Raw genomic sequence first — 25790 nt, forward strand, 5'->3', positions numbered from 1 at the left:
CAGGTTATTTTCAGGATAGCAAGTATAATAGTGCAGAGTCCCAAGGAACAGTGTTGGTGCCTCAGCAACTTAAGACCTGTACAGGTTAACTTGTTGACAATTCAAAGCTAGGAGGGAAAATAAGCTTTGAGGAGGCCAGAAAGAGATATAGTGAAGAATGTAATGGAATACTCCCCATTTGTGTGAATGTTGGAGTACAGTGCCAACAACACTTAAGAAGCTTGGCACCATCCAGTACAAAGCAGCCAGCTTGATTTGGTGCCACACCAAGAAACATTCATTCCCTCCATCAATGTTCAGTAGCAGCAGTGTGTACTAACTACAAGATGCATTGCAAAAATTCACTAAGGCTCCTGAGACAGCACCTTCCAACCCACAACTAACTCCATCTAAAACAAAGGCAGCATATACATGGGAACACCACCACTTTCTAATTTCCTTCCCAGCCACTACCATACTGACTTGGGAATATATCACTGTTCCTTCACTGTTGGGTCAACATCCTGGAATTCCCTCCTACCAATGTTATTGTTCTGCCTGCACACATGGAATGCAGTAGTAGTTCAAGAAGACAGCTAACTTCCACCTTCTCAGGGGCAACTAGAGATGAGCAATAAATGTTGGCCCAAACAGCAATGCCCACATTCCATGAGTAAATAAGAAAAGTTATTTGGGCAAAAAGGAAACAACTTTAATATGTGGGAAACTATGAAGTTATCCACTCAAATGGAAAAGAAGACTTTTTTTAAGCAGGTAAGAAATTAGTAATGTAGATAGAGGGATTTGGGAGTCATGCTCCACTGAGGGGCATTAAAACTAAACCTAGGCACCAAACATATCAATTGTCACAGCTACATGATAAGCCAAACAATAGGAAACAGACTGAGTACCTTCTGAATAATTCTTCGTATAAAATTATCTCCATCATAATATATCCCAGTGAGCTGAACATTTGGAAGTATTATTAATTTGCTGGTACATTACCTGCTTTAGAATGATGTTTTCAATAGTCAATTCCCCAAATGAAAACTCAGATGCTTCTCAGGAAAAACTAAGTACGAATTCTACAGCAATATAGGCTCTAATTAATATCAGTAATAAGTCAGAAGGTTACGAACCAGATCATGGTAAATCAGCAAAAGCATATTAGAACTCTTCCAACATATGAAATAATGTTAAAATCCATCGTCTTTAGTTTATAAGATGGGGCTGCAGTGCTATGGTAATAGGCAATGAACGCACGTTTTGCATTTTTCAGCTGGGAAGGACTTTTGCAAGTTTGGGGTTAGAATGACTAACAGACTGTGATTCAAAATGACATTGTTCAAATGGCACATGGAAGTTCCAAAGAACTTACAGACTAACAACTAGCAAAAATAAATCAACAAGCAATTCACTAGTGTGGAAGCTACAATATGTTCGCAACCTGTGACGGAAGTTGGAAAGGCTTAACTTTTCAGGGCAAATTTTCTTCAAAAGAATTTTAGATGACAATTCTATGTATTAAATAATGGTCTTGTATTATGACAGAATTAAACATTAATAAAATCTTCTAGCTTGAAATCTCAATCAAAGAATCACAAAATATTAATTCATGACGACTGTGGAGAATTCTACCTAACCTTGTTCCTTCTTCCCTGTGGCACAATTGCCTGAAACACCACAGTGATGGGTGTGGAGTAAAATAGAAATCTTAAAAAAAATTACTTGGCATACTCACTGTAATGATGGCTTGGATTTAATGGAGAAGAAATCATCATCTTCATCCTTCCCTCCACTGTCTGAAGGAACAAATTCAGCATCCCTTTCTTCCACGCTTGGAGATTCAGATTTCATTTTCAAATCATCATCATCATCTGCTTCCTCTTCTGAGAAATCAAATGTATACTTCGGCTTTTCAGCTAGGGAAACAAAGTTATACATGTTACATTTATAATTTACATTCTTTGTACACTAGAAATTAGCTATTTTATGGACTGACACAAGACTAAGAACAGAAAGGTTACCTAGTAATTTCAATACTAAACATCTTTCCATCTGGATGATTTAAAAAGAACTTGGAAATGCTTCTAATTTAGTAGTCCTCCTATGGAGTTCCATTACTTAAGTCCTCAATAACACAGAAGCTTCTCTAACAACATAAGCAGCAAAATATTGCATAGGCTGTAAATCTAAAATATAAATTAATTTTTGGAAATACTGATGAAGTCATACAACATTTAGGAAAGAAAAATACTATTTTAGACGGTTGACTTTTTGTCTAAACTAGCAAAAGATAGAGATGAAACAAATGCATGTATTGAGGGGGAAATAGAGAAGGGAAAAGAAAGAAAATAACTGTAGATCTGCAATTGTTTGGAAACATGATAAAAGTACAGACTGGATTATGGGCGTGCCAGTGCTACATCTCCACCAGTTACTACTAATCTTCCTGATTCAGGTACATTTGGATTCACCTCAAGGCCAGTTTCCACTGTACTGAAAGACACTTACAGGATACTAAATATCAAAATCAATCTGGATTGAAGTATGAAGGGGAGCACAAAATCAGCTCTTGGTGTCCATAATAGGGAAGGTAGGAGATCCTTTTGCATAAACTAGAGACAATCTATCACAAAATATAAAGTTTGCAACAGTAATTGTCTTCACCAAACTAGATTAGATTAGATCAGATTACTTACAGTGTGGAAACAGGCCCTTCGGCCCAACAAGTCCACACCACCCCGCCGAAGCGCAACCCACCCATACCCCTACATTTACCCCTTACCTAACACTACGGGCAATTTAGCATGGCCAATTCACCTGACCTGCACATCTTTGGACTGTGGGAGGAAACCGGAGCACCCGGAGGAAACCCACGCAGACACGGGGAGAACATGCAAACTCCACACAGTGAATTGAACCCGGGTCTCAGGCGCTGTGAGGCAGCAGTGCTAACCACTGTGCCACCGTGCCGCCCATTACAGAGTCATTAAAACCCGTTTGATTCATTCATTTTCTAAGTGTAAGGAAATCTGTCATTTCTACAAAGTGCAATTTAGATGTGATTCAACACCCACAGCAATGTGCAAAAATGACCTAGCAAGCCACTGAACTGTGCTGAATCCTTGTCAAACTACCCTAACAGAAATCAAAACAGAGAGCACTGACATTAACTGAGGCATCAGAGATGACAAGTAGAGCTCTGGAAGTTCTCAATATTGACTTTGTTAAATTTCAAGGACTCAAGTTAAATATTGGCAAGGAAATCACCTGATTATAAGTTGCTGCCCTTACTCTGAGTGAATCAGAACCTACAATGTTGAACACCACTTGAAAGCAGCATGGAGAATAGCAAGGGCTCAGGATGTTATAAGGTAAGGGGGGCTTCAAAAGGCATCACCAAGAGTGTCTTGGTAGGACCACTACTAAGTTAGATGAATTCAGAAAGATAGATACCAAACTGGGCTTTTGGAATGTATAAGACAACAGTAAGTTTTGTGCATTAGCATTTGGGAGAGAGCATTACCCTGATTGAAGCACAGGGAATATCTGGGAATTTGGCGCACAGTGGAAATTCGGTATAGTGGGCAAGAATGCATATTGTTTTTATTCTTGGTTTATAGTTTGTGAGGACTATTCCAGAGTAACAAGGACCAGGGAATAAGGGCCTTCGAGGAATCGATATTTCCAAAAGGTTTAATTTAAAGGGGTGAGCCATGCCAGGAAAACTCAAAGCTGTTTTAAACTCTCTTTCTGCTCCATATGGGAGGCTAGGGCCTGCATGTGTGCAGGGAGCATCTACAAGATTTACAAGCATGATAACGCATGTGTTTCCATACCTGTAAAATGTTAACTGGATGTTGCTTTTCTTTTGGGAAAGGAATGCTGAGGAGTTGACCTAGTAGAGGTGTTTCTCTCAAAACCTATTATTTTTAGTGAATATAAATTTTTGTGAGGAAAGCGTAACTAGTGGTAAGAACTGCTTGAGGCCAATCAGACTAATTTTTCTATACTTTGAGCATTCATGGGTTTCATGATCTCTTGACGTCAAGAGTTCTGAAATTAGTTAATTATCTAGCCAAGTTCGCTTCCTTCATATCAGGACAGTGATTTCTTTCATTGCTTTGACTACTTATGTTCCTCCAGTCTTCAGACTTTGATCAACCTGCTCGCACATGCTCTGACATGTCTCTGGTGCAGCTGGGATTGAACCCAAACTTTCTGGGCCAGAAGTAGGCACACTATCACGACACCAGAAGAGGCCTTACACAGCCCCTCTATCATTTCTAAAATTCAACAACCAGAAATGAACAAAGTACACCAAATGCAGTATAACCAAAGTTTTGATACAGATTTAATATAACTTCCCTCCTATTCAATTCTAATCCCCCAGAAGTAAAGCCTAGTGCTTGGTTTGTCAATTTTTTAAAATGGCATTGCTAACATGCTGCGGGACTCTGAGTGACTGATGTATACATATATTCTAAGGTTCTTTTATTCCTCCATCCCACCCAGCATCTTCCGAGAAATGTGTCTTCTCTATTTTAATCAAGATTGCACCACCTGCCATGATGGAATTTGAAGTCAAATCCCCAGAAGATTAGTTCAAGGCTCTGATCTTGTGATGTTATCACGATGCAGCTGGCTCCCCATTGTTGCAGTTCTGTTTGGTATTGATGATCATCCACAAACTTGGAAATAGTATTTTTGCTTCCAAAGTCCAAATTGTGAATACAGATTGTGAACAGAACTGCTGATCCTTGGGAACAACATTCCCCACTGTTTGCTGTTTTGAATAACTCCCTCTGTCTCTGACTTGAAGACATGAGCAATCATTCTGCCTCTTGTCCAATATTCATTTTCTTCATATTCGTTAAACTTATTTATTCAGCTACTTCAAGGCACCTTACCAAAGGTCTTTTGAGAAACCAGGTATTTTAAGCTTAATTCTTGAAGTTACCTCCACAGAATTTCAATAAGCATGATCTTCTGTTTTGAAATCCAAGCTATTAAGATATTTCTCATTTCTAGAAAAAAACCCACAAATGCTGGAGATCTATCATAGAACTATTCATTTTAAAATAGTTATGGAGAGGGAGAAAACTGTCCACAGGTTCAAGTTCTAAATTGGAGCAAGGCAAACTTTGATAGAATTAGACAGGAGGTTGCAGCGGTTGATTGGTATAGTTTGTTTGTAGGCAAATGGACCTCTGGCAAGTGGGAGGCCTTTAAAAGTGAGATAGCTAGATTTCAAGGTCTATATGTTCCTGTGAGCATGAAGGGCAATGTTGGCAGAAATAGGGAACCCTGAATGACAAGAGATATTGAGGCTTTGACCAGAAAAAAGGTGTGGCTCAGGTAAAGGCAGAGGGATCAAGGAAATCCCTGGAGGTATACAGGAAATACAGGGATTTACTTAAGGAGGAAATCAGGAGGGTGAAAAGGGGGAAATGAGGTAGCCTTGGCTGAGAAGATCAGGGTGAATCCAAACAGGTAATTTAAGTATAGAAAGGAAAAAGAACAAGAGAGAGAGAGAGAATAGGGCCCATCAAGGACCAAAGTGGATATGTATGTGTAAAACCACAGGAGATGGGCAAGGTTCTCAATGAATATTTCTCATGTGTTTACCATGGAGAAAGGCATGAAGACTTGGGAACTTGGGAAAGTTAGTGGTGATATCTTGGGGACAGTATACATCACCATAGTGTGGTGTTGGATGTATTAGAATGTACGAAGTTGGATAAATTTCCTGGTCCTGACCAGATACATCCAAGAACGTTGCAAAAGGCAGGGACCCTGGCTGATATTTTTGCATCATCGTTAGCCACGGGTGAGGTCCCAGAAGTTTGCAGGGCAGTGAATGTGCCCTTATTCAAGAAGGGCTGCAAAGAAAAGCCTGGGAACAATAGACCAGTAAGCTTAACATCTGTGGTGACTAAGTTACTTGAGAAGACTCTGAGGGATAAGATATACATGAATTTGTAAAGACAGCTTGATTAGGAATAATCAGCAGGACTGTGAATGGAAGATGTTGCCTCACAAATTTGTTAAGAGATCTTTGATGAAGTGACCAGGAAGTGACGAGGGCAGGGGGCAGACATAGTCCATATGGATTTCAGTAAGGCCTCTAATAAGGTTCCACATGGTAGGCTGCTCTGGAAGGTTAGATTGCATGGAATCCAGAGCGAGCTGACAAATTGGATGCAAAATTGGCTTGACGGTAGGAAGTAGAGGATAATAGTGGAAGGATGCTTTGTCAGACTGGAGGCCTGTGATTAGAGTCTGACAGCATGGAGACAGGCCCTGTGGCCCAAACTGGTCCATGCCGACCACAAGTGTCCATCCACGCTAACCCCATTTCCCTGCACTTGGCCCATATCCCTCTAAACCTTTCCTATCCATTTATTTGTCGAAATGCCTTTTAAATGTTGTTATTGTGCCTGCCCCAACCACTTATGCTGGCAGCTCATAACCATCACTGTTTGTTATCAAAATCAATGATTTGGGTGAGAGTGTACAAGGCTAGATTAGTAAGTTTGCTGATGACACTAAAATAGGTGGCATCATGGACAGTGAGGAAGATTTTCAGAAATTGCAGCAGGACCTTGATCAGCTGGGTAAGTGGGCTTAGAAATGGCAATGGAGTTAAATATAGATAAGTGTGAGGTCTTGCATTCTGGAAAGTCAAATCAAGTTAGGAGTTTCATGGTGAATAGTAGGGCCTTAAGGAGTGTAGTGGAACAGAGGGATCTTGGAGTTCAGGTTCACAGCTCTCTAAAAGTGGAGTCACAGGTAGACAGGGTAGTGAAGGAGGCTTTTGGCACACTGGCCTTCATCGGTCAGGGTACTGAGTATAGAAGTTGGGAAGTTATATTGCAGTTGCACAGACGTTGGTGAGGCCGCACTTGGAGTATTGTGTTCAGTTTTGGTCACTTTGTTATAGGAAGAATGTTATTAAACTGGAAAGAGTGCAGAAGAAACTTACAAGGGTGCCTGGACTCAATGATCCGAGTTGTAGGGAGAGGTTGAATAAGCTAGGACATTTTTCTTTAGAGCATAGGAGACTGAGGGGTGACCTGTACAAGATCACGAGAGACATAGGTAGGATGAATGCACTTACTTTTTTCCCAGGGTTGGGGTATTGAGGACGGTATGCATATGGAATGAGCTACCAGCATAAGTGGTTGGGGTGGGCACATTAACAACATTTAAAAGGCATTTGGACATATAAATGGATAGGAAAGGTTTAGAAGGGTGTGAGCCAAGTGCAGAGAAATGGGGTTAGCGTGGATGGGCATTTTGGTCGGCATGGACTAGTTTGGGCAAAAAGGCACGTCTCAATGTTGTAGGACTCTGACCATCACAGCAGGTCGGATAGCATGCCTGGAGAGAGAACAAGCTAATGTTGAACCAAGATGACTCCTCTTATTTCTAAGTATTCTTTCAATGTCTCCTTTAGAAAAAAAATCATTTTTCTCTCTTACCATCAATATTAAACTAACTGAAAATGTTCTAAAAATTAGAATTATATTATTTCCTAGTCTTCTGAATGTACTCCCCACGATCTGCAGTTAAGAAGTTTGGAACCTGTAATAATGCCAAGAAAAAAAACAAGAGACTTTTGATACCTATTTTGTGACTGATTTCAGGTATACTATGAAGAAACTTTATACCCACCAGTGAAAGAAGAAAACCCTCAGAAAGAGCATCCAAGAGAACACTCATGGCCTATCCATCAAGTCATTAATTTGATTTTGCTGGTTGTAGAAGGGGACGATGACCTGACTTGAATGGGCCAGACTATGATCAACAAGATGCTGAAACAATGCAAGAACACAGACTATGGACAAGAGAGAACATAATGCTTTGCAGAGCACAATTTCAAAAATTTGCAGATGACACAGAACCTGAAAGTATTGTGATCGATGTATCTAGAAAACAAAGATAGGCTAATTGTTGAGACCATTACTATTTTTCTCATTTTTGGTTTGGAGCAGAGTTGCAGTTGAGAATTGAATTTTGAACAGCAGTTTCTTTTCAAAATGTTGGCAACTGGCTTGGGAAAATAATGGAGGTTAATTACTACTCTGATATACAGTGGACTATTTAGCACAGATGTTGTTAGGCTCAAGGAATGGCAACTGGTTGCACATTGAATTGGTCAATCAAGGGAGTACCGGTGCTGGTCAAATAACCATGAGAATGTTTAAAAAAAGAGTAAACAAAGAATGAACTGGGGTTTTGACTGGGTTTTAGGCAGGCAATATTTCAAGTTGCCAAACTTGAAAGTTGTATTTGTTTGGTTGTGTTCTCTCTTGTTCTTCTTCAGTTAGTAATTTGTTGAACGTTCTGAGAAAAGGACCAGTGTCTGTAAGAAATAGGTTAAAAAGTCTTCAAAGATTTGTGGAAGCTGTCTTCAGAATTCAAAGAAGGTACAGATTCCTAGTATCTGTAATACAACTCAGTATCAAAGAATTTCATGAAGGCTTGATATTGATCACGGAAACAGTTATTGAACAGAAATTTAGATGCTTTTATTTACTTTCTTGCAATTTATCCCTAACCTGTATGACAATGAAAAAGTGAGGGCTTTATATTCTATGATGATTAGGCTTAGATCATAGGTATGAAATAGATGGTCTTATTATTTATCCGTGTTCTGCTAAAGTTACATTATTAATAATAAAATTCTAATTTTTGTTTTCAGTTGTAAACTTGGTGTCCAAGATCTGTTAGTTATCAAGTTTGGTTAGGAGTAATAGAGCAATTTTGAGGGATTACTAAATTTCACGGCATTGTGAATCCGGTGATAATGAAGCTGATTTCATTTGGCTTGCTATCCCTGTTTCATAACATGACGACAGATGAAACTTAATGCAGAGAAAAGTAATACAATGCATTCTGATGAGAAGAATAAGGGGAAGCAATATAAAATTCTAAAACAGGCTCCGAAGCAGAGGAAAAATCAAATGCAAACAGCATGACCATGCAAGCATGACCCTGACCATCCCGTAGCTGGTCATTTTAACACAGCCTCCTGCTCGCATGCCCACTTGTTTGTCCTCAGCATGCTGCAATGCTCCAGAAAATCCCAGTGCAAACTGGAGGAACAACATCTTATCTTCAAACTAGGCACTTTACAACCGTCTGGACTCAATGTTGAGTTCAACACCTTCAAACTATGAACCTATTACTTCCGTTTCTTTTAGCTTTGGTTGTTACATTGTCTGTCACCCTCTCTCCCCACCCCCCAACCTCAGCAGGGCTGTCTGTTCTTTCCAGTCTGGTAGTCAGACACACCATTGTTTTGGTATTATTACATTCTGATCACTTAAGCTGAACTATCATGGGGAGAATGTGCAAATACAAAGTTGCCAAAGGGTGGAATAGAACCCAGATTCCTGGCAGTGTGGAAGCATGAGGCAGCACTGAGCCACCATTTTGCCTGCATGTTTCATGTAACAGTTCAGCATTTTGGTTCCTACCCAATAAATTAGCATAATTTCACTATCCATGTTTTGCAATTCTATTTTACTTTTCTTTTCCAAGACAGGTCCATATAAAGATTGCGAATATATTTTGCACACATCATCAAACCTGCCATCCACAGTGTGGGTTAGTTACTGAGTAAAGCTACTGCAATAGTTCTGAACACTACATATAAACGTTTGCTCCTGAAGAGCATTGCTACGTCTGAAGGATCTTTTGGACATTACGTTTGTTCCAGTTAGGAATCCAGGTTCAGCCTGCCATGATTAATTTTACATATAAATCCAGCAGACAGACGAAATCCTGTACATTTGGTAGTAAAGGAGAAAGTGAGGACTGCAGATGCTGGAGATCAGAACTGAAAATGTGTTGCTGGAAAAGCGCAGGTCAGACAGCATCCAAGGAGCAGGAGAATCGACGTTTCGGGCATGAACCCTCCTTCAGGAATCCTGAAGAAGGGCTCATGCCCGAAACGTCGATTCTCCTGCTCCTTGGATGCTGCCTGACCTGCAGCGCTTTTCCAGCAACACATTTTCAGCATTTGATAGTAAAGACATTAATAACCTGCAGCTCTTCGAGGTGTGATTTCTCTTGGAATAAACGTTAAATCAGGTTCTTCTAGATCATCATCTGATTTAGACTCTGAATCAGACCAGGGATTTTTCTTCTTTCCTTTCTTGACATTGGATTTGGAACTCTGTGGCATTTTCCTTGCTCTCACACCTGTGAATTAATCAAATTTGTCATAAGGAAATGTACTTTATAATCACAACCAAATGATCTCACGGCCTATAATTTTTGACATTTTGCAAACCAGGTTTCTATAGATACAACAAAGATATTTGGCACAAGCTTTTCAGATGCCCTGTATACATTCAGCACAAGTGTAACTGCAATAAATTTCTCTTAAATCACCTGCTAAACTAACTTTTTTTTTAGTAACAAACACTCTATAAATTTATTTTTTCACTCTTGGGATGCAGGAGTTGCTGGCTAGGCCAGCATTTGTTTGTCCATAGGTGCCCTTGAGAAGGTAGTGGTAAGCTGCTTTTTGAACTGTTTGACCCCATGTGATGTAGTAGACCCACAATGCCATCAGGTGAGAGAATTCCAGGATTTTGACCCAGCAACAGTGAAGGAATGGCAATATTTCTAAGTCAGGATGGTGAGTGGCTTGCAAATGGTGGTGTTCCCATGTATCTACAGGTTTGGATTTCTGTCTAACGATCTTTGGAAAATTTCTGCAGTGCATCTTAAAGCTTGCTACTACTGAGCGTCAATGTTGGAGGGATTGAATGCTTGTGGATGTGGTGCTTATCAATTAGACTGCTTTGTCCTGGATAGTATGAAGCTTCTTGAATGTTGTTGGAGCTGCACTTATCAGGCAAGCAGGGAGTATTCCATCATACTGTTGACTTATACCTTGTCAATAATGGAAAAGCTTTGGAGAGTTAGGTAGTGAGTTACTCACTGCCATATTCCTAAGCCTTTGATCTGCTCTTATAGCCACTATATTTATATGGCAAGTCCAGTTCAGTTTCTGGTCAATGGTAACCCTCAGGATATTGATAGTGAGGGAATTCAGTGATGGTAGTGCCAGTGAATGTCAAAGGACAGGTGTTTGTCCCTTGCTGGTGATGGTCATTGACTAGTATTTGTGTGGCACAAATGTTACTTGCCACTTTTCAGCCCAAGCGTGGATATTGTACAGTCTTGCTGCATTTGAACATGGACTGCGAAAGCATCTGATGAGTTAGGACAGATGTCTGGGGAGCTGAGATGACAGACCTTCAACAATCACAACTAGGTCTATATGCCAGATATGATTCCAACCTTCAGAGAGTTTCTCTCTAATTCTCATTGACTCCAGTTTTAGTAGTTTTCACATTGTAGATTTTTGGGTGTAGTTACTTTTCAATCCAAACTTTGTCCAAATACATATCAGACCTTGCAAACTGAATTGCTTAAGACCACAATATATAATTTAGACATATGAAAGAGATGGCCATGAAACCCAAGCTAAATCTGACTATTATACAGGATGACAACTTGAAGTGCAACGTTTTTATTAAGATAGTAACTCGAGACTACAAGGGATAGTACCGAGTAAATTCAACCTTGTAACGAGTGCAGGATACTTTTCATATAATCCTTCGCTATAAAGTTACCTTTGACAAAGCATTGTTTGTTTCCATTACTGATTTGCCATATCATCTCCCTTCAAGCATTACAGCTACAATTTGTCCTACTGGGTTCATCCCCAGGAAATAAGACTGGGGCCACCAACTGGTTAGTTAGACCCCCATCCTGCAGCACTGTGGGAACGCTAAGTGAGTTCCTAGAGGAGTTTCTACTAGGAAAGAAAGCGAGGGCTATCATATTGGAGAGTATGGTGCTCACGTGTGTGCATGTGTTTTTTGAGGGGGGGAAGAGAATGCTGCCTCTAGTGGGCAAGGGACACCCTCCAATTTCCCCTTTTATATAAAAATTGTGAATCCCACTCTCTCCAGATTAACCAGACCGTGTATTATTGTGTTGCCCGTGCCATATCACTGTGAAATTGAGAGTTTGATTATTGAAACAAACTCAATTGACCCTTCAACTATTTGTTTACATTTTGACATCTGCCTTCCTTCTGAATTGTGTGTGAACTGAAGGGTGGATGGAAAGGTGGTGAGTTAGCCATCCTTCCTATATAATATACACCTGTCAAAACACATCTTACGGGTGCATGAAATATCCAGTCCAAAGTTAGCATTTATGATAATGTTAGGTCAATGATCTATTGACAGAGGCGAAAAAATTTACAAACGCAACAGGTTTTCAGCAAATACAGAGCAGGGATAGTGGGGTAGAAGGAAAAGACCGGAATGGAAGGTTTGTGACAGAGTGGAATGTAAAACAGCTAGGACAAAAGGTATGATGCCACAAAAGGACAGGGTATGAAAAATGTCCTTAGATAAGGAGCGTCAGAGGAAAGGTAGTAAGGTACCTTTATATTGGGGGGGAGAGAAGTTGTTCAGTTGGTTTATTACCAATATTAATCACTAATCTATCCTCAGAAATCAAGAGACTAACATTAAATATTTAAGGAAATGGAAAGAAAAGTGGAAGAAAAGGGAAGGAAAGGGTGGAATTTGGAAGCTAAATTGATGAATTTCCAGTGTGAGAACAGAAAGCACCAGTAATACAGTTATCAGTGTACTGAGTAAGGAAAAATGTTTAGCAAAGTGAACTCACTAGTGTCATGAAAAAGAAAGTTTTATGTATCCCATAAAAAGATGGATATTAAGACTTACTCAGATTCTAATAGCTACACTTTTTATTCAGAGGAAGTTAGTGGAGTCAAATAAATTGTTCCAAATGAAAAAGCATATTCAGCTAAGTGGAGAATATTCGTTGTGACTGTTGGGCCTGCACTCAAAGAAAGAGATAGAGGGCCCTCAAGATGGAGGTACAGGTCTAAACATAAAGAATCTAAGAAATAGAAGCAGAAGCAGAAGTAGGCATATCAGCCCCTCAGGCTTGCTCACCATTAAGCACAATCATGGCTGATCTTATCTTGGCTTCAACTTCACTTTCTTGCCTGCTCTCTATAATCCTTCAACTTGATTAAAAAAATCTGTCTCTCTCTTTAAATTTACTGAATGTCCCAGCATCCATCACTAACTGGGATGCAGAATTCCATAGATGCACAACACTTTGAGAGAAGTAATTTCTTATCTGTTTTAAATATGTTACCCCTCTTCCTAAAACTCTGACCTCTTAGAACTCTGCCCCACAAGAGGAAACATCCTCTCTACATCTGCTCTGCTAATCTCCTTTAGCATCTTATATACCTCAGTTTGATCTCTCTCATTCTTCTAAACTCTAGACAGCAAAGGCCTAAACCAGTTAATATCTCTTCATAAGACAGACCCCTCACTGCAACTGCATCCATTCTTAAGGAGACCAAAACTATAAACAATACTCCAAGCATGCTCTCACAAATGCCTTGTACACTGCAACACTTTTAAACTCTGCTGTACTAGAAATAAAGCCCAACATTCCACCTGCCTTCCACATTATCTGCTCTACCTGCATAATAGTTTTCTGTGATTCATGTACAAAGATACCCAGATCCCAGTGCACCGATGTACTCTGAACTTTCTCTCCATTTAGATGAGTTCCCTTTCTAATCCTATAATCATAACAGATAACCTTAGATTTATCCATGTTAAACTGCATCTGCCTAATTTGATCCATTCACCGAACCTATCTGCATCCAAATTTCTAACTACTTTACTGCAACTTGCTGTCTCACCTATTTTAATGCCATCTTCAAATTTGGAAGTTGTACCTTCTGCTTCTGCATCCAGGCATTAATATCAATTGTAAATAGTTGGGGCCTGAGGACTGAATCCTGTGGCACTCCACTAGTTACATCTTGCCAACTAGAAAAAGACCTATTTGTCCCAACTCTCTGCTGATCCTCCACCCAAGGTAATAAATGATGCTTAACCCCATGTGATCTTAGCTTGTAAATTGACCGTTTGCACTGAACCTTATTAAATGCCTTCTGGAAGTCCAGACATACTACATTTCCACCATTCCCAATATCCACTTTGCTTGTTATATCTTTGATGAACTCTAGCAAATTAGTCACACACATTTTACCTTTCTTAAAACCATGGTGACTTTGATGGTTTGTATTTGCTCTTCCAAATGCCCTGTTATTACTTTTTCAATAATGGTTTCTAAATTTCCCAATGACAGATGTTATACTGACTGATCCATAGCTTCTCACTTTCTGCCTCCCTCCCTTTTTGAATAGGGACATATAGTTCAGCATTTTTCCAATCCACTGGAACCTTTCCCACACTCGGAATTTTGATCCACTATCTCTGCTGCCACTTCCTTTAAAATCTTAGGATGTAGGCCATTCGGCATGGGGGACTTGTGTCCCTTCAATTCTAATAGCTTGATCAGTAGCTTTCCTTGGTGATGATTATTATTCTAAGTTCCATCCTTCCTATAAACCCTTGGGATGGTACTAGTGCCCTCCAATGTGAAAACAGTTGCAAAATATTTGCATTTTTGTATTTGAAAGAATTTAAAATGTGCATGTGTAAAAGAAAAGATTAGAGCCAGAAAAATGGATCAGTTCAAGTCACAATGGAGCAGAAGACATGGGTAGGAAGAGACTGGTCAGGTGACTTTTCACAGAGTATTTGCTTCCACTATCATGTCCATCTAATGTTCTACACTTATGATCTCGCCGCATCTCAAAATGTTAAGAGGGTTTTCCTTTCCCTTAACTTAACCCTACTAGCCTCTAAACTGAACATTGAACACTGATCATTCTTTGTCATTTCTATTACCATTAGCATAATGTAACGCCAAACCAAGCCTTTTTCCCCTCCTCTTTGAAAGTTCTGAAGGAACCTTTCCTCCATTATAACCCGGTCCACTCTTGAATCACCTCCTTTATCCTCTCTATTTCCATAGGCATTGCCCATACAAATGCAAATTGTGGTAAAAAACTTTCCTTTTACTTCCTCCTTTCCACTGCCCAGAAACTCCAAGCACTTCTTTTAGTCACAACAGTGGCTTACTTTCCTCTTTTTTAAAAATCAATGTATTCACTGTTCCCAATGTGATCTCCTCTACATTGAGGATGTATGTAGATTGGATGACTGATTTGCAGGACAGCTTCATTCAGTCCATCAACTGCCCCACTCTTTTTTTTCAAAACAGCATCCTACAATGTCCCAGTGAAGCTCAAGAAACAGCATCCAATATACCATTTTCAATTAGACAATTTCCCAGAACTTCTGGCTCAATATTGAGTTCAATTACAGATGAGCTTTGAGCTCATTTTCTCCCCCAGACATCAGCTGTTGATATGGATAGTTATTCCCATTTACACTTTCTTTCCACACATCTTTTGTTTGTCCACCTGCAACATTTAAGCGTGTGCCTTTTTACCAATTGTTACTTTTCTCTTCCATAGGCCACTTCTTTTGTTCTACCTCTCCTTCCCTGTTTTATGTGCCACTGTACTTGCACAAAACTTGTTACATTTCTAACTTTTGACAGTTCTATCGAATGGCTATTATTTGAAAGCTTAACTTTCTCTCTCCACACATTCACACTCATTTAAAGCTATGGGGGGGTGAATCATCTCATTTCAGATGTTTGTTTGTTCGTAAATGCGTTCTATTTTGTTCAAATAAAATCACACAATTTGTCGCCACAGTCAAACAAACATGGTGTCTTATATGTTCTCCTGCTAAGTAAATCGGATTTAAAGCATTTGCACTATTTTGTTTTTGCTGGATTTTTTAAATTAATTACTATAGACTCTGGTTAATATTATTTTGTGTAGAAGATAAAGTGGTCAACATTTCATTAGTGTTTACAAACCAGGTTCCTTCTTTTCTTTCTTCAGTCGCGGAGCTTTGACTTTGGGTTCACTTGCATTCAATACTTCTTCTCCATTTCCTTCACCTATGCCTGCTCCAACTTCTTCATCAAATTCCAGTTTTATTGCATCTGGATCACCCTGAAAATAATAATTAATGTTTATTAAGAATCAGCAAAGTCACTGCCCACTAATGCAAAGATTTTTTAAAAAAGAAATACATTCTATAACAATCAAAATTATTCATACAATAGATATGGAAAATGCTATAGAGTCATAGAGATGTACAGCAAGGAAACAGACTCTTCGGTCCAATCCGTCCATGACGACCAGATATCCCAAGCCAATCTAGTCCCACCTGCCAGCACCTGGTTGACTTATTTAAGACACCTTATACAATACTCACACCACATACATTACATCCTTCATATAATGTGATATATAATTTTGCCCTTCATCCTTTTGTAGATCTTCTATCAATCATCCTTTCAAACAATCCTATTATAACTCTCAAATAACCTTCATAAACCCCACTCTAACATCCTATCTAACCTTCAAGGTATCAAGCTCGGAAGAACATAAAGAATAGGAGGAATACTTGGCCATATGAGCCTGCTTTGCAATTCAGAACAAATTGATCTGCTAACTTAACTTCACATTACCACCCATCCCCTTGTCTTTCAATTATCTGAAAGTTCAAAGGCTCTACACGTTTCAGCTTTGAATGTATTACATGACTTGACTAATGCTAGTCCTCTGGGTAGAGAATTCCAAATATTCACAGGGTTCCAAGTCAAAAACGTTTTCCTTATCTCTGGCCAAAAGGTCAAGTTGCTGACTATGGCCAGTGCGCCAGACTCCGCAGCTAGAGGACGCAATCTCCCAACTTCTAGGCAGTCAAGCCCCTTAAGGCTGATACACATTTTAATCAGATCATCATCACTATTAAATTACACAGTGTGAACAAATCCTATCCATAAACCTTGTGATATCCACTCCCTTTAAGAACTATCACAATTCCTGAAGAAGGGCTTATGCCCAAAACGTCGATTCTCCTTCTCCTTTGATGCTGCCTGACCTACTGCGTTTTTCCAGCAACACATTTTTAAGCTCTGATCCCCAGCATCTGCAGTCCTCACTTTCTCCTAGAACTATCACAATACCATTATAGGTGACTTTTATATGGGTTATCAGAAAAGATTTGAAAAGATGTTTTAAAACTTCAGGCATATAAAAGGAATTGCAGCAGCAGTTTTTTTTACAATGCTAATTGACAGCAACAAAGAATGGATATTGCTCAGTCTGGAAAAGGATTGGAAAGTGAGCCAAAGACCCGAGCTGAATCCATTTTTGTTCTTATTCATACATACATGCAAATGACTAGGACTCAAGAATAGACAATAAATTTAAATTTGCTTTTGACACCAGAAGGGGTTTGGAAAACAGCAAGGATGGCATCAAACACAAGCACTTTTATTTAGCACCTTTAACATAGGGAAATATTCTGATTCATTTCACAGGAACATTACAAAACAAAATGTAACAGAGCTACAAGGAGATATAGGACAGTTGACCAAGATCTTAGTTGAGAGTTAGGCCTCAAGGAGCACTTCAGAGAAACAAAGAGGCAGAAGCATAGGGAAGAATTTCAACTGAAGGCAACTGAAGATCAATGTGCAGCGATTAAAATTGGAGATTTTAGCAAGACCACAAGGGGTGGAGGGAAGACAAGTATTTATTTGAGGAGGGCACTGGACTAGAAAACATCAGAGGAACAAGTAGAAAAGACAGGGAGGGATTTGAAATCAAGCATGCAAATTTTAATTTTTTTTTTAAAAAAGGAGCGCTTGACTAGAAACAAATATAACTCAGGAAACACATGGGTAATAAGTGAATGGGGAGAGTTGGGACATAGATTACACAGTGTTGGGTAGAATATGGGAGGCCAGTCAAGTGTGCATTGGAACAACCAGGTTTAACAGTGATTAAGGAGAAAGTGAGGTCTGCAGATGCTGGAGATCAGAGCCGGAGATGTGTTGCTGGAAAAGCGCAGCAGGTCAGGCAGCATCCAGGGAACAGGAGAATCGACGTTTCGGGCATAAGCCATTCCTGAAGAAGGGCTTATGCCCGAAACGTCGATTTAACAGTGATTAAGCATAGTGAAGGTTTTAGCAACTGATGGGCTAAGGTAGTGCTAGGATAGACTAAGTGGCCAGGGAACAGAGTTTTTGGTGGGAATCAAAGATGATGGTTTCTCCTTTTCTAACATTTAGTTGGGAGAAAAATTCTCCTCGTCCAACATGGGAGATCAAACAAGCAGCCTGACAATTTAGAAACAATGGAAGGATCAACTCAGGTGGTGCTGAGGTACAGTTTGATCTAAAAGTACACATAGAAACTGATGTGGTGGTTTCAGATGACGTTGCTGAGGAGTAGCATGTAGGCAAGAAATAGAAAGAGTCCAGGAATAGAGCCTCAATGACAAGAGGAAATGGTGCAGGAGATGAAGGCCACTGCCGATGATTATCTGGCTATAATTAGATAGATTAAAATGGACCCAAATGAATACAATGCCATCCAGAAGAACAACAATAAAGACGGCAGTTAGCTCAATTGGCTGGATGGCTGGTATGTGATGCAGAATGATGCCAACAATTCTCTATCAATTCCTGTGCCAGCTCAGGTCACTGTGGAGATCTCAAATTCTCAACCTTGGCCTTGTCTGAGGTGTGGCGATCTGCAGATTAGACCACCACCAGGTGTTTCCCTCTAGTGAGAGAGCAGACTATGGTCCTCTGGGACTATGGCGACTTTACCTTTAGTGAAGAGGGATGGGCAATAATTCGGTCAACAGTGACAAAGACCACATAAGACATCGGAAAAGAAGTAGGCCATTCCGCCCATTGAATCTTCTCCTGCATTCAATGAGATCATGACTGATCTCTGAATCCTCAACTCCACTTTCTGCCTTTTCCTCATAACTCTCAATTCCCTTGCAGGTTAAAAATCTATGTCAGTTTTGAATATCATGAACGATCCAGCCTTGACAGGGCTCTGCAATAAAGAATTCAACAGAGACACTATCCTCGGAAGAAATTCCTCAGCTCTCTCTCAAATGTCGACCCTTTATTCTGAGATTATGCCCTCTTGTCCTAGACCAACCACAATGGGAAACAAGCTTCCACATACACCATGTCCAGTCTAAGAACCTTGTATATATGTTTCAATAAAGTCATCTCTCATTCTTCTAAATTTCAATGAGCATAGATCCAATCTACTCATTCTCTCCTCTTAAGACAATCCCTTCATATCTGCTACCAGCCCAGTGGATCTTCTCTGTACTGCCACCAATGTCAGTATACCTTTCCTTAGATAAGTGGTCAAAAACTCTTCACAGTATTCCAGCTGTGGTCTGAAAATCTCCTTATGGGTCAGCAGTTGAGGAGAAAGAGCTGTCAACAACATATGACAGCAAGCGAGGCTGCGTGGTTGCCTCCATAGTTACAATAGGTTTAAGGGAGAAACAGGTGAATCTCATGAACACTCAAAAGCATAAGAGAAGAATGCAAAACAAGACTACAGAAACTTGCAATTGCAAGGCATGGAGGGCTTTGGGCTAGGGAAACTGAGGCAAGCAGCAATCCCAATCGTAAGGACAAAAATATCCATGAGCTGTTCACAGTTGTTGGAAATGCGGTTGGATAAGGATAGAGAAAGGTTTAAGGAGACAGATTGTAGTAAGAAAAGCGACAGTTACCATTGCAATGCAGGTTCATCTTGGAATGCAGAACAATTTTGGCAAAAGAAAGCATTACCCAATAACTCAATGTACTGTCCAACAAGATCTGGCAGTGAATTATAAAACCAGCTTGGTTGCCATGTCACTTTAAACCAGCGTCCCTTGAACTTAAAGGTCAGTAGCTGTGGAAACGTCATGAATGGAGGGTTAAAGTTGCAATTTAAAAGCGAAATGAGAAAACATTGGAAAAGGGAACAAACCGAGATATGATACCAAGTTAAGAAAGAGCAGGCACCGTACTACAATGGTCGCCGTGGGGCAAATAATAGAGCACATAGCCATGCAGGAGATTTAATTTAGACTGAAGGTGGAACATAGCCTGGCAAAGGAACCAAGATTCTGAAACCAAAAATCCTAAAATCCAATCAAAGAAAGTAGTAAAATTAGCCTGTGTCATATAGGAAGTCTTGCATACCTCCAATGGCATTGATTTCTAACATATAGCTGATATCTCATGTCCTTCTTCAGTGTGGGAATCTTTGGATCAAGCCATAATCAACACCCAATCATTAGAAAACAGTATGTATATCACAAAGATATTTAGTATTTCCACTAAAGCAGAAAGGTTGACCAAACTTCATGAGGATTTTTACAAACATAAAAATAAGTAGAGTTAAAAGGGTAAGATCTTTTGTTCCAAGAGCAGAATCAGTGGATTATCATAAATTAAAAGCAGGAATGGGTGCGGAAATGAAAATTTCTTTGCTCGAGAATTGTTCAACAATGAAATGCTTAAAATGGACCATTGCATATTAAGTGGGAATTTGATAAATATGTGGAGTGGAGGAAAATCAAAACTAATTTGATAAAGCAGTCTTAAATAATTCAGTTAAAGAAGAGGTAAACAGTCATCTTCCATATTGCTACTTGCAAAGTATATATTCATGGGAAATAAGTGAATTTAAGCAGATGGATGGCTGAATCATCCAACTTATGTTGCTTTTATGTCATTAAACTCAAACTCAATACAATTTTAAATCAATGCTGTTTTAACCACAGTTTTAACAATTCAAAACACTTACCAAAATGCAGAGATAAATCAAGAACAAAAATTTCCAACATACTCCGAACAAAATAGAATACATTTAGAGTTACACTTCAACTTGCCTTTCCTTTTCTCTTGATCATCTTTTTTGTGGCATCTGCTCTCATTGCAAGGCTGATGACTGGTTCAACTCTTCTGCCATGGACTGAGGGTAGAGTTTCTTCAAGTTGTAGCTTTTTAATTTTTGGTTTACCAACCTTGCCCTTAACTGCCTTACCAAACGATCCTGCCAGAAGATCCTCTCTCTCTTGGGCTTCCACACGCTGCATTAAAATTGAGAAACAGATCTTAAGGAAAATGTCTCTATGTTTGAAGTTAAAATTCCATTCAGAAAACAGCTGACATTAACTGCAAATTAACAATATTCCAATCCCATTTGATTTAAATTCTCCTGTTAAGCTATTTTTTTTCCCTCTGGTCTGAGCTTAAGTTTCATTAACATATCTCTATGGGTACATCACTTTGGTTACAGATTAATTCTTATTCAAAGCAAAACCTACAACATTTCCTTTAGTAAAAATTTGCATCTTAATTTTGTGTGGCGATATATCTATACAATGAAAGAAAATGACACTTATTTTCCAGGAACCATCTGGGCAGACTGTTGATAAATTTCTTTTGTTGCAGTTTTGCACTTCTCCCAAATGTGCATTTCCTTGGAAAACTTCCCTCCTCTCCATACAACAGCATGATATTGCATGGAATTGGAAGCAGTATCATGAGAAATGCACTTTATTTTAAAACTCTAAATTATTTGAAAAACCTGAACTGTGATCAGTTTTATAACTTGATGTCAAGAGTTTGTATCTCACTTAATAAACATTGCCACCATATAATTGTACAGTTTGAAAATTCACAGCAATTATCAATTCCAGATTTACGCTTTAAGTTTGGTCACTACCTATTTTCTATTGAAATGCTCTTTGACCTCATTCTTCAATAGATTCGATAATTTTGAATGTAAGGGAATGGCAAGGCAGAATGTTAAACATCACTTATATCTGAACAGTGCCATTGGCACTTCTGGTGGTTTTACCACATTTTCAATTGTTACAGTTGGTTCTTTAAAATATTCATCCCTTGTTTAATCTTTTTATCACAAATAATTGGAGGTATTCTTTTTTGTAAGAAGAATACATTTTAGTTGAAGCTTTTTCAAAATAAGGAATGCATATTAGAAGGCTTGGTTTTCTTATACTTACATCAAGCTCTTCAATAAATGCAGCAAGATCATCTTTCCAAAGGTCAGGAGGAGTTTTTCTCTTCAGATCATCAAGCTCCTTTCCCTACAACACATAACAGATTATCTTGGAATATTGTGCCAACAAAGGCCTGCAAATATAAAAACAAAAGGAGTCAGTGCATTACTTTTGCATCCCTCTGTTTTAATAGTTCTTCTACTTTCTCCTTTGTAAGGCACCAAAGAGGCATATTCAAGATGTAGTTGAAGTCTGGTCCAGACCCAGCACCTGAAATACTTGAAGTGCCATCATCTAGTTCCAACAAATCCTCTTCTGCAGCTGTCTGCAAAGGAACAATCAGAAGTTATTTGTAAAGAAGAGTGCTCAGATTTATTTTCAAGTAGAATTCAGCACAAGATCATGCAACCAAACACTAATTAAAGTATTAACCAGGCCAGGAATGCAAAATCCCTCCAACGGCACGACGGCTCAGTGGTTAGCATTGCTGCCTCACAGCGCCAGGGATCCGGGTTCGATTACAGCCTCGGGTGACTGTCTGTGTGGAGTTTGCATATTCTCCCCGTGTCTGTGTGGGTTTCCTCCAGGTGTTCCAGTTTCCTCCCACAATCCAAAGATGTGCAAGGCAGGTGAAATGACCATGCTAAATTGCCCATAGTGTTAGGTGCATTAGTCAGGGATAAATATAGGGAAAGGAAATGGGTCTGGGTGGGTTGCTGTTCGGAGGGTTTGTGTGGACGTATTGGGCCGAAGGGCCTGTTTCCATACTGTAGAGTATCTAATTACACTGTTTTCAATGCAACACTATGGGCCAGAATTCTGCTCTAGTACAGCATTAACAGCATGAGCTGTAAGATAGGTGTACCCCTTCATCTTTGAGTCAAAATGTTTTATACTACACGTTGCTGAAAGTGACAGCTGATAAAGGAAACAGGTCATCCAAAACCTGAGAGAATAGAATAACCAATAGGACATGTCCCCAGCCAATGACATTTAAGAATTGGAAATGAATAATGGTAAGACTGAACAGGGTGAATTCAGGTACAGAAAGTAAAAGGAAATCTGGATAAAGAATGGATAGGAAAAGACAAAAAAGAATAATATGGTTTGACATTTTTAGAATCTTAAGAAAAGGATAAATACTTGGAAGTATTAAGAGTTAAGATGGCTTTCAGTCCCAGAAGTTTACTGGCAGTAATGAATAATTATCACATTGTTTAAAAAAATAAAGGACTTATTCTTCTAATTACTGGGCTTAAATGTCTGCAGTGGGTTCAATTCATATCTATGTCATAAATACAACAACTTGAAAACATTTAATGTATAATTAAGAGGCAAACAACAAGATGCCACTTCCACGAAGGTAGCAGCACATCAGTGTATCTTCGGAGCAATTGTACTTATAACTGCTTCTCTCACCTGAAGCTAATATATAATTTATACAGAGAGAAATAAAGGTGTGTGCCATTAAAAGAGAGCTGTTGCAGTCCCAGCAACACCAAAATTCAGTAACAGACAGTACAGCAGTTCCATGAAATAATGTCACAGATGCTAGATGTAGGCAAGTCTCAGGTTTCCAGAGCAAGGAGGAATTAGGCATCTGAGAGGGAAAGTGGCCAAGGGAGGGTGAGAATATCACCAAAGTGCAAATAACACCACTAGAGGCGGCAAACCATTTTACTGCCACCTTTCCACTAACTTGGGTGGAAAAAGAACAGCCATCTCATGTACAGCATATTAAGACAGTGAAAACAGATTTGAGGGTCTGAAGCGGAAAATAACTGGGTAGTCAGAACATTAATTGGCTAGCCACCTGATTTATTTTGCAGACATACACACTTGCCCTCTCTCTCACACACAGACACACACGCACGCATCCTCTCACAGGCTTATACACACACACACACACTTTACCAAGCATGCGCACACACACTCACGTGCACTCTCATTCATTCATGCGCGCGTGCACGCACACACACACACATTTATGGGGTGAACTTATATTTCCAGATAATTAAAGGAGGTAAAAAACACAGCAATTTTTTGCTGCTCTAGCCACTGCAAAATCCATACCAGAATATAGGCAAAATAATTTAGTTATAGCACCTCTAAGTGTAGTGGCATTAAAGATCAACTTTCTGAAGTCTCTCTCTGACACAAGTGTCAACCTGTGATTATACTGAGGACAGCTTTGTATCATATACTTGTGACTAGGGAGGAATCAAAGTGAAATTGCTCCAAGTTCTTTCTCATATAGTACTCTTCATAGAATCCCTAGTGGGAAAACAGGTCATTTGGCCCAACATGTCCATACCAACCCTCCGAAGAGTAATCCACCCTACCCTATTACTTTATATATACTCTGAACTTACACATCCCTGAACACTAAGGGCAATTTAACATGGCCAATTCACCTAACCTGCACATCTTTGGATTGTAGGAGGAAACCAGAGCACCCAGAGAAATCCCATACAGACACTGGGTGAATGTGCAAACTCTACGTAGACAATCGCCTGAGGCTAGAATCAAACCCGGGTCCCTGGCGCTGTGCTAACCACTGAGCTACTGTGCAACCCCAACAAATGTATGAGGGTTAATTGGAACACAATGCAAACCAAACAAAAATTTCAGACTGCTGGTGACTGCCTTTTATTTCTTTCCTAAAGCAGAAAGCAATGGTTGCCAAAAGTATGGACAAATGACAGCATCTCACACTTCTGATATAGCTGCCAAGGTGTTAACTACAGCAGTTTTGAATTAGAGTATCTACCTATTCCCTTGACTCTTACCTCAAAGAGAGCTTTGGGTTCATGTCACACTACAGGTGACCTCACTGCACTATACACACTCTCTCTCTCTCTCACACAGACACACACACTCTCCCTCTCTCTCTCACACAGACACACATGCACGCATGCTCTCACAGGCTTATACCCCTTCACACTCGCACACATTTTATCAAGCATGCACACGCACAAACACAGACATACTCACGTGCACTCACATTCTCACATGTTTATGGGGTGAACTTATATTTGCAGATATATTCTATCTTGTTCAAAAAATGCAGAAGCTGCGGACAGTCAATGCAGGCAGTCAATCCATGTAATATTTTGTAAATTCTGCAATGGAAATAGAATCAATCTGACTCAAGACTGAGGTACAGACAGACTCTAACCTCACACCATTAATGCGTTGTCTGAGCTGAGATCTCACCTTTTGTTATAAAACCTGTTATAAAAAGTTATCTTGAGAATGTGACTTAAAACTAGTTCTGAGATTTACATATTAAAGAACTGATACCAGCAAAACTATTCTAAAAAATGAAAGACTTAATAATCTAGGTCTGTTCATTATGTCATTTCAGCTGCATATAATCTTTTGCTATAAATTCTGTCTCTTAGGGTCTTGCTTCTCAACCACCTCATGAAGAAGCAGTGCTTCAAAAACTAGTGCCTCCAAATAAAGCTGTTGGACAAAAACCTGGTGGTGTGTGATTTTTAACTTTGTCCACCCCAGTCCGACATCTGCTCCTCCAAATTCCCGAAAAGTAGATTTTGATCAGTACTTACTCAACAGCATAGTCAAGATCAGTCTCCGTGGAACATCAAGAAAATAATTACTAATAATAATGCCTTTTTTTTGAAAATTAAAATTATTTGATGTTACAAAATCATGTTGACTTTCACCAATTAAAATTGGATATTTCTGCAAATGTTAGTTAAAATGAAATTCACTCAAAACTATTTAAGTTTTCAGCTAATCCTTATTAATGTCAGAATCATTTGACAGATACATTTTGTTTATCAACCAGTTTGATTGTCAAACTATAAAATTTAACAATGTTTACAATTTGGTGGTTAGCATATTTTC

General features: G+C 39.3%; 1 protein-coding gene across 3 annotated transcripts in view; it reads right to left on the bottom strand.

The window, feature by feature from the left end:
- The window catches only part of LOC122549657 (DNA topoisomerase 2-beta-like), a 144337-nt gene that overhangs the window by 21711 nt on the left and 96836 nt on the right, over positions 1 to 25790 (bottom strand). For all 3 annotated transcript variants that reach the window (XM_043689461.1, XM_043689462.1, XM_043689463.1), the window contains 6 exons: positions 22087 to 22242; positions 21921 to 22004; positions 20781 to 20981; positions 15877 to 16015; positions 10036 to 10194; positions 1721 to 1901 (listed from right to left, as the gene is read on the bottom strand). In XM_043689461.1, the coding sequence (XP_043545396.1) occupies positions 1721 to 1901; positions 10036 to 10194; positions 15877 to 16015; positions 20781 to 20981; positions 21921 to 22004; positions 22087 to 22242 (920 nt within the window). The remainder of the gene's footprint in view (positions 1 to 1720; positions 1902 to 10035; positions 10195 to 15876; positions 16016 to 20780; positions 20982 to 21920; positions 22005 to 22086; positions 22243 to 25790) is intronic.

Source organism: Chiloscyllium plagiosum, chromosome 5 (genome assembly GCF_004010195.1).
Source record: "Chiloscyllium plagiosum isolate BGI_BamShark_2017 chromosome 5, ASM401019v2, whole genome shotgun sequence".
Taxonomy (NCBI): domain Eukaryota; kingdom Metazoa; phylum Chordata; class Chondrichthyes; order Orectolobiformes; family Hemiscylliidae; genus Chiloscyllium; species Chiloscyllium plagiosum.